This window comes from Lonchura striata, chromosome 20, assembly GCF_050655825.1.
Source record: "Lonchura striata isolate lonStrDom1 chromosome 20, ASM5065582v1, whole genome shotgun sequence".
Lineage (NCBI taxonomy): Eukaryota > Metazoa > Chordata > Aves > Passeriformes > Estrildidae > Lonchura > Lonchura striata.
The window spans coordinates 13,174,751-13,184,237 of NC_140722.1; the positions used below are offsets into that span (position 1 = coordinate 13,174,751).

Genomic DNA, 9,487 nt, shown 5'->3' on the forward strand with positions numbered 1-9,487 from the left:
CAAAAGAACAGAATCTCTCTATTTAGGATCTTTTTCATTTTCTGGTATTATTTCTCCAGCTAGGATAACCAAGCAGTGGCCTTTAAAAAAAACCCCAAGCAATGAATTGAAAAAAGATTGTAACCCACAGCAGTGCAGACCTGTGACTGTGCAGAGGGTTGGTTATTGCCTCAATCTGTTATCTGCAACCTCAGATGAGCAAATTAAAAAAAAAAACAAAACAACTATTACATATGTTAATGTATGCACACCAATGTTCCAGCTGGCTTGCACCAGCACTACAGTTATGCATAAAAGTCAGGAAATTATGTGTGGAAAGGCTAACGAGCAGCATTGTCTGCCCAATTACCAGATTTGCATATGCAAACAGTAATTCTGCAGATCTGGGCCTGGCAAGCCCTTTTTGAAGTTGCATCAGGAGCTCAAGGTTAACAGCAAAATAACCCAAAACCAGCTTAGCTCTGCTTCAACCCATCGAGGAGAGGAGGAGGAGAGGAGAAAGAGAGAAGAAAAGAGAGAGAGGAGAAAAGAGAGGAGAAAAGAGAGGAGAAAAGAGAGGAGAAGGAGAGGAGGAGGAGAAGGAGAGAAGGAGAGGAGAAAGAGAGGAGAAAGAGAGAAGAGTTCATCTGAGAGTGCTTAGAGTGGAACACAGACCACCCCAGCTCCGCCTGTCACTGAAATCCCAACCCCATGTGCTGCCTAAAAGATGTTTGTGGAGACTCCAGAGGAAATCCTGGCTAACTGGGACTTTTGCTTTTTGTTTCAGGGATTCAGATTTGTTCCTGCTGGACTCCAGGACGATCTGGGCTGCAGAAGAAGGGTGGCTGGTGTTTGACATCACTGCGACCAGTAACCACTGGGTGGTGAATCCCCAGCACAACCTGGGCCTGCAGCTGTCTGTGGAAGGCGTTGATGGTGAGTGTCACACACCAGCACAAACCAGGAGCTCTGGTTCATCATTCCCAGCCAAGGGAGGCACTAGATATCATATGCTGTAAGTACAGCAGGATTTTGATGCACCATTTTATGCTTGAGCAGTACTCAAGGCTTTAAGTGACATCAAATACCAAAATAAATCAACCCCCAATCTTTCAAAATAAATCAACCCCCAACCTTTGCTGTTACATGATCTGTAGTCATGAAGCAAATACAGGCTATTTTTTAAAAATCATACTAGATTATTGAATTGAGAGCCTTTGTCCCACTCTCCTGGCTTCTCCAGGAAAGCATTAGCTGTCCTTTGGCATGCTGTCCTTTGGCATAGCTCTGGCCTTAGCAAAAGGATCACAAAACCATTACCATAACTTGGATTTAGCAGCAGCACTCAGTAGCTTGGGACAGAATAATCCTGGGTATCATCTCTGCATTTCGAAGCAGCACCCAGACATCCCTCAACAAGGAGAAACATTAAATTTCCCACTGCCACCCTCTCCTTGCCTTTTTTGTAAATAATTGGTTTAATTCAACAGAGAAACCTACCGATTGTCTTTTACCAAAAATCAAATTATTCTAGAGCCCAAGATGAAATCATGATGATTATCATGGATGATAATCAAAGTTTTGTACAAAGTTGTGGCAGTGGCAAGATGCAGCAATAAGCAAAATGTCTCTAAACATTTGTTTCTCTCAGCTGAGGTGTATCTGGAACTCTGTCAGCATTTCATACAAGGCATTTTTATTTTAAGTTAATAACCTTCCAGTGGGAATTTAGTGTTCCTATGGGCTGAGTTTTATGGCTCCTTTTATAGGATCACTTCAAATTATAGTTGGTGAACTTGAAGAAACCCCTCTAAAGAATGCAGGAAAAGTTAACGCTGAGAGGATTTGGGGTAAAATAATTATACGTAGGACTAGTTAATGCAACTTTACACATAGATATAAAATGTGCTGAGCTGCTCTTGTCAGAAGCAGCTTCGCCCATTAAGCCTAAGTTTTTGGAGGGTGGATTGCTGTGGTCTCAGATTCAGTCAAAGAAATAAACTGAGAGTTTCTAGCCAGGCAGAAGCCTGGGAAAGAGCTGGAGAAGAATGTAAATAATTCTTTATCTCTCTTGTTTTTCACATTGTTTATAGTTAAGTTCTATCACTGTGCGTCAAGCACTGTACACCAATGGTTTGTGTTGTTTTCACTTCAGAACCAATGGAGTTGGTCCACACAGAGCTCTGTATAAAAGAGTGGGGTATTTTGAATAAATCAGAGTTTTACTCTCAGGAATTGGTCCACACAGAGCTCTGTATAAAAGAGCAGTGTATTTTGAATAAATCAGAGTTTTACTCTCACAGCCTTCTGGTCAGAGTCAGTCTCTTCATTCCCATCCGACAGATGGCATTTTCAGGAATGCCCCTGAGCAGGCAGCAGCTCTGCCCTGTGCTGTCCTGGCTGCTGGCAGAGCTGCTGCAGGGCCCTCACCAGTCTGTCGTGCTTGCAGGACAAAGCATCAACCCCAAGCTGGCGGGGCTGATCGGGAGGCACGGCCCCCAGAACAAGCAGCCCTTCACCGTGGCCTTCTTCAAGGCCACCGAGGTGCACCTGCGCAGCATCCGCTCCACGGGGGGCAAGCAGAGGAGCCAGAACAGATCCAAAACACCAAAGAACCAGGAGGCATTCCGGGTCTCCAACATTGCAGGTACTGCACAGCTGCCTGGGGATGCGCTCCTGCCTCTGGGATGATGTTGGAGTGGTTTCTCCCACATCATCTGTTTGTTGTCCCTATGGTCCACCACTAGTTGGAAAGGGTGTGGGGTTCGGGTTGCTCCAAAAATGTCAAGGAAAAGAATGTTTGAAGTGACGTTAAATTGAGGGATTTCTTAAGCCAAATTTTAAAAATACACCAAGCACCTAACTAGAAAAACTCCTTTTCTCCCATATGAAATAAGTTCTCATTTTGAAATCATTAAAGTGATCAGTGTATCTGAACCCAAGTGCTGTTCATGTTCAGGGCTTGTGATTTTAAATTTAGCCCCTAAAAAGCGTAGTAGTCCCAAAATTCTTGCCTAGAAGAGGAAAACCCATTGATTCTCAGGATAACCATGGCTATTCTCGGGGAGAGCTGTGCTTCCTAATTTGGAAGAAAACTCCACCAGGCATTTGAAATAGAAATGTGGCTTAATTATGTGATACCTCAGAGGAATGGGCCCTTGATGAGGATCCCAGCAGGAGCCACAGCTCAGGGCTGGCTCTGCTGAGGCAGCAGCAAATTCCAGCTGCTCTGGGAGTGCCTCACTGAGTGGAAGCAGAGGTTGTGAGGAGGGGAAGAAAAAGGAAAACAGAGCTTACAATCATATTTTTATAGAATCATTAAGGTTGGAAAATACCTCCAAGATCATCAAGTCCAACCTTTGACCAACTCCCAGCTTGTCAACCAGCTCAGAGCACTGAGTGCCACGTCCAGTCCTTGAACACCTGCAGAGATGGGGACTCCACTGCATTGCTGGCAGCTCCTTCCAGTGCCTCACCACCCTTTCTGTGCTGAAATTATTTCTGAGTTGTTCTTTCTACTTGGGTCTTCAGCTCAGGCTGAAGTTTTGTCTGGGATTGTCAAAACTTTAAAACTGTACTGATTCTCCTCTTATGCATAGGCAGTAATCATAGTGATCTGTGTGTTGCTATTAGGAGGTCAGAGGAAGTCCAGGGCAAAAACACCCAAAAAAATTAAGATAAGAAAACCTACTTTTCCCAGGCCTTTTTTGGCTTGGCACAAAAAAGCCAGAAGTGAATTTCATATAGGTTGAACCCAGCTATTATTATATGACTAAAACAGCTAAAAAAGAAGCTGTAAGTGCACCAGACGAGCAGCAATGCCTCACTCCCTGCTGAGGGAGCTGGGGCAGCCCAACCTCATGGCCACCATTGTCCCCTCACAGAGAACAGCAGCAGTGACCAGCGACAAGCCTGCAAGAAACACGAGCTCTACGTCAGCTTCAGGGACCTGGGGTGGCAGGTAAGGGCAGGGGGTGGCATTCCTGGGGGTGACCAGGCTGGGACTGGGGTGCCTTGGCACATCATTTATCAACTGCAGCCGTGAGATCCAGCCACCACCTGGATTTTGTATTTTAAATCCTGAAGGGGAAAAATATTGTATACTGCCTTTAGCATGCTTAAGCACTTCTGCTAAGCTGGGTATGCAAATATTTAATGTGAGGCTGGCTGGAGGCTCAACACATTCAGGTCCTTTTGAGGGGCTGTGGCCCTGCAGGTCCTCTGGCAGTGCTGAAGGCACCCATGGCTCTCCATTTTCATCTACCTGTTTTTTTAGACCTGGTTAAAGCTATTTTCCTTTCTGAAAGCTTGTGTCTAGATTGTGTTGCTGGGTGAAGTGATCCTCGTGGACAGGCAGGACACTGCTGAATGGATGAAAACTGAACCCAGATGTTCAGCTGCTCTGTGGGCACATTTGCAATTTGGGGTGTGTCCCTCCAGGAAGAGCAGGCTCTTTAGAGGCCTCTATAAGGGTTTTAGAAAGGCCAGGGGGCCAGATTTTTATTTTGTGGGCCACTGTAACTATGTGTATGAATGTTTAGATTTACGTGCTGGTTGTCTTTTTGTTTCACTGCATTTGTGTCCTTCTCCACAATCTAATGGCTTCAATGGAATCAAGGACTGGATCATCGCTCCGGAGGGCTACGCTGCCTATTACTGTGAAGGAGAATGTGCTTTCCCCCTGAATTCCTACATGAATGCTACAAATCATGCCATTGTACAGACACTGGTAGGTGCACCCTATCTCCTAGCACAGGGTTACCTCTGACAGGTGCTACTCAGAAATCAGTTTATGCTCAACAGGGTCTCTGAGCTAACAGGGGAAGGAGGATCTGCCTTCGCTCTCAAGGTGCCTGCAGCACCGGCCCCACGTGTCTGGCCTGAATTAGGACCTGGCCAGAAATGACCCTGTCTTTGCTGCAGGCATTGGCAGGGTATCTCTGGTTTCAGAGGCTCTGTGACAGACACTAGTGGGGGTTTAGTCCCACTGCATGGGAAAGAAGGAGCAGGACACTGTCAGCACCTCCTGGGAAAACTGTAAGGATCCACTCCATGCTGCCACCAAAGTGGATTTGGGGTCAGGCTGAGAATCAGTGAATCCCAAAGTTACACAGCTCAGCTGCTGTCTGAGCGAGGGTTTGGGACAGGCAGAAGGCTGCCCAGGAAAGAAGAATATGGGGGGAGGAGAGGGGAGAAGTAAATCTTCACATTCCTCTATTTTCATTCCCCAGGTTCACTTTATAAACCCAGAGACTGTGCCGAAACCCTGCTGTGCTCCTACACAACTCAACGCCATCTCAGTGCTCTATTTTGATGACAGCTCCAATGTTATCTTAAAAAAATACAGGAACATGGTGGTACGAGCATGTGGCTGCCACTAGATTTGTAGGAGAGAGAAAGAAGAAAGAAAAAGGAGTTCTTTGTAAAGAGTGGGTTTGTGTGGCTGTGTGGGGTTGGGGGAAAGGTTGGTGCTCCAGCCATGGGTTTAAAAAAGTCCCAAACCATTTTAGGACCAGGCCTCTGAAAGTTCAGACAATGGAACAGTTTCTGGATCTAAAGAGGCATTTGAACACATTTTGTTTTAGTTTATTGCAGACAATGAGCTTGTAAACTGAAACAAGCCAGAGAAACCGTTTAAAACCAAATCTGCTTACAAAATTGGCTCCTACAGTACATACTTTTGCAAATGAGTCTTTCTGGAGATTGCAAACTCACCAGTGTTGATTGTGAGTAAAACACTAATAATCTATCCAAGGTGAGACTGTGCTGTGACTAATAAGTGTGTGTAGTTCCTGTAACATGGTTTGCAATAAAATAAGTGAACAAAATATACCTGGAGTGAACAGGTATTTTGTTAGAGAATTATTGCTTCCATCCCTCTGCTTCAATTTCGTAAGCAAAACCAAGGATTAATTACATGCAACTTCCAGTTTTAAACTACAGTAGCAAAAGCTGGATGTGGATTGACACAAATTCAAAGGACAGAGTAGCCTAAGAAAAAAATAAATTGGCAAGCAAAAGAACTGAAGAAAAGTGCTTCAAAGAGTGAGAATGTTGGGGTGTACTTTTTTCTGTCAACAAGGAAGGAAATTTCCTCTTGCAGCTAGAAAGTATTTCAATTTGCTATTGAAACAGGAAATCAGCAGAATGCTGAGAGACAGGGATGGAAGCTGGTGTTTAGCTGGGGTGTCCTAAGCAGTTCCTGCAAGAGCTGGAACTCAAGATCCTGCTGCTGTGTGGAAAATGTCCATTGACTTCCCTGAGGGAGCAAGGTCCAGCTCTTTTCCAAGAACGTGGAGACTCAAGTGCAGGAGGTGCTGTGAGTTGGGATGCACGCCCAGCACCACACAAGGAAACCTTCCTTCCTGGGGCCAGTGCTTCTGATAAACTTCTCTCTTGGCTTCACCTCAAAAAACCCCACAACTATCCCCTTCAAGGGCCACCAAGAAGCTGGAACCAGAAGCAAGAGAATGTCCCCTCAAGGCGTTTCTTTTTCCTTCTTTTAAAGTCACAGGTTACACAAACTTCACACTTAAGTGATTAACGCTCAATTAAAATTGTTGCAAAGAAGAATACAGAGTTGCAGTAACCAATCACAGACCAGTTCCCCACTTTGGCATGCACCAAAGTAGGATTGGTATAAATTTCACCAGGGAGATAAAAAGAAAATAAAGCCCAATAAAACAACATGTCCAGCACACTCAGCTCTAAATCTCCAAACTTCAGAAAGCTAAACCTCCAACAGTATAAATCTGGAGATGGGTCTGTGCTCAGTGAGCAGATGGGGCCATGCAGCCACAGTAGGGACTTGGCTCCATGTCTTGCCTTAGAGGAGAGTTAGAGAAAGAAGATAAATGAAATTCTGGACTTCACTTACTGCTCTTCTCCCTTTAAGTCACAGATCAAATCCAGACCAGATGCCTCACTTTAAAAAGAAAAAGCAAAGGAAGAAAAAACCCCTACTGTCTATGAAATAAATTAGAAATTTGTTTCTGATGGCCTAGTTCTCATCTCATTTCAGTCAATTGGGGTTTTCCCAGCAGTTTTCTCAGTAGCAGGATTAGGCTGATGGGAAAGGGGAAGCCCATCCATGACATTGGTAGGTTTTGGATGGGGGCCTTGGTGAGCAGCTGCCAGATGTGCCTGGTGTCCCCCCAGACCTCTCCAACATCTGCAGGAGCAGCCTGGCTGCAGCAGGCACGCTCCACAGGTAGGACTGCAGCAAACCTCCCCACGGGGAGACCTTGGGCCAGCACAGCCAGCCACAGCAGGACAACAGCTGGAGCCAAAATCCCAGCCCCTGTGGAGCCTGCAGACAGCACCATGCACCAGAACCAGCCAGACCTGCCCTCCGTGCACCCCTGCTTCGAGTGAGGAATTGAAATCACACAGACAGGAAGCACCATTTGACATTGCTTACATACACACACCAGTGCTCCTGTAAACCTCCTCAAGGAAGGGAAGGTGCTGCCTGGAAAGTTAAAAGCTAATCATGCCTGAACTTCCACTATTTAGTAGTCAAGGATTAGTTTTCTCTCGTGGGTGTTTCAGTGTTGGTGGTCACTGCGTTGGTGTGTTGAGTTTTTAACTTGGACCACGGTGTCTTGCTGTATAGGACTCGTATATGAAATATTATGTGGGGATTGTTTCTGTTTTGGTTTTTTGTTGTTGTTTTTAAGCATAATAACAGGATTTCTGTTGCTAGGCTCAACATCAGCTTCACTGTTTGTACATTTTTATGTAAATAGTTGTCACAAGCGGAAGAAGAATTATTTATTTCCATCTCTGAATTCCTTTTCAATCACATGCAGGAAAAATTATTCTGGGTTCCTAAACACATTTGTTTCCTTATTTAAGAAGATATTTATTAACAGTTGGCAAAAATGCATACACATTTCTGGTTCTTTTCATAGAGCAGATGTCAGAAGCCTTTTTGTACAAACTAGTAAAATAAATCATTGCAACTTTACAAAAGATACCACGACAACATTGTGTATCTGTGTGGTTATTCTCCTTTTATTCAAAGAACCTTTCTGGCTGGACAAGGTTTCATCTTGAGCCTCTGTTTTCCTGCAGCTCAGTCTCTATGTACAGGCAAAACCATCACATGTCATTATTTGGGGCAGCTTCTTTGGTCCAAATACGACAGGGAGGGAAGAATAGCAAAAATATGGATGTGTTTGGCAGTCTGTGCTGCAAAGATCCATGATTGAATTATGGTGCAGCTGTCAGCAGCTGTTTCAAAGAAGCAGGGGGTAAATTAGTTCTGTTTACTGCTAACATAGTTCAGAGATTTAGTCATCCCAATAAAATTATAGAGGCACAAGAAAGGAAGAAAAGAAACTCCAAAGAAACATCAGCCAAGAAGCTGACATTTTCTAATTTAGATTGTTTTAGCATATTTGAGAGATGCTGCTGGCATGAGGTTTCCTACTGTGGATACCACACTGCATTGCTATGGAGGCAGCTGAAAAAAATAATGGTCGAAATCCCTATATTAACTGAGCATTATATCTTTGGGGCACAACAGCAATTTTGGGGTTCTTGTTTTCTTTGAACTGTGAGCAGAGCTGTGCCAGCTGACATAGATATATTTGCTGGGCCAAAGGATTAAATCATCAGCATCTGGGAGTTAATCTGCCATCTTCCACGAGCAATTGCAAATTCATAAGTGAATTTGCTTTGTGCACTACTCTGAGAGTCCAGGAAAGCATCAGTGGAAAGACCTTTGTTGATGTAAAACGAGACCTACTCAGCTTCTGTAGGCCTTAAATTTAGAAGGAGGATCCTCTGGTATTTCTCATTGTGGTCTCAATTCTATTCATTTAGGTGTAAGGCAGGGGTGGTACCAGCAAGGAGAGAAAGAATAAAATAAATATTTTTTACTTTGCAGGGCCAGTCCTGCAGCCAGCAGCAGCTTTACCACCAAGTTCAACACATCCAGCCTTGTATCATGAAATATCTGCTGCTTTCCAGCTCTGCCACAAATACACACAATTGGCTGGATGTGCTCTGGAGCAGCTCTCCCAGCCTAGGAGCCAAAACTCCATTCCCAAGCTGGTCGCAGCCTCCCCCTGGCCTGCAGCACTCCTGTGGCTTTGTCTCCTCATCTACTGTTCTGGAAGAGGAATTCTTGACATGAATACATACACTGCCATAAACTGGCAGGGTCATAAAACCCTGGTGAACGAGCTTCCAAACAGCTAGATTTATCTGGGTAATGACATTTTAAAGCACATTTAAAACATTTTATAGAACAGTTATTTTAGCTTCCTTTCAGACCAAACGTTGAGGATGTTATGTTTGCTTAATTGAGCTGTTTCAGATCTGTTCCAGTACTGACAAAAAGATCCTTTTGTCCCTATGCAGGAAACTGCCTCTGCTGCTGCCAGTGTTCATATAATAAAAAATAATGATTTAAATAAGCCTTAGTGCAATTTTAAGATTCCTGATTGTTATGGAAGTGTCAGCTGTAAAGCCTAAAACCAGAGAGGGACAGCAGAGCTTG

General features: G+C 44.3%; 1 protein-coding gene across 1 annotated transcript in view; it reads left to right on the forward strand.

Annotated features, from left to right (window-relative positions):
* The window catches only part of BMP7 (bone morphogenetic protein 7), a 42,007-nt gene extending 34,047 nt beyond the window's left edge, over positions 1-7,960 (forward strand). The window contains exons 3-7 of the mRNA XM_021553590.4: positions 767-915; positions 2,429-2,626; positions 3,864-3,940; positions 4,598-4,708; positions 5,211-7,960. Of these exons, the coding sequence (XP_021409265.2) occupies positions 767-915; positions 2,429-2,626; positions 3,864-3,940; positions 4,598-4,708; positions 5,211-5,360 (685 nt within the window). The 3' untranslated portion in view covers positions 5,361-7,960. The remainder of the gene's footprint in view (positions 1-766; positions 916-2,428; positions 2,627-3,863; positions 3,941-4,597; positions 4,709-5,210) is intronic.
* The last annotated feature ends 1,527 nt before the right edge of the window (positions 7,961-9,487 follow it).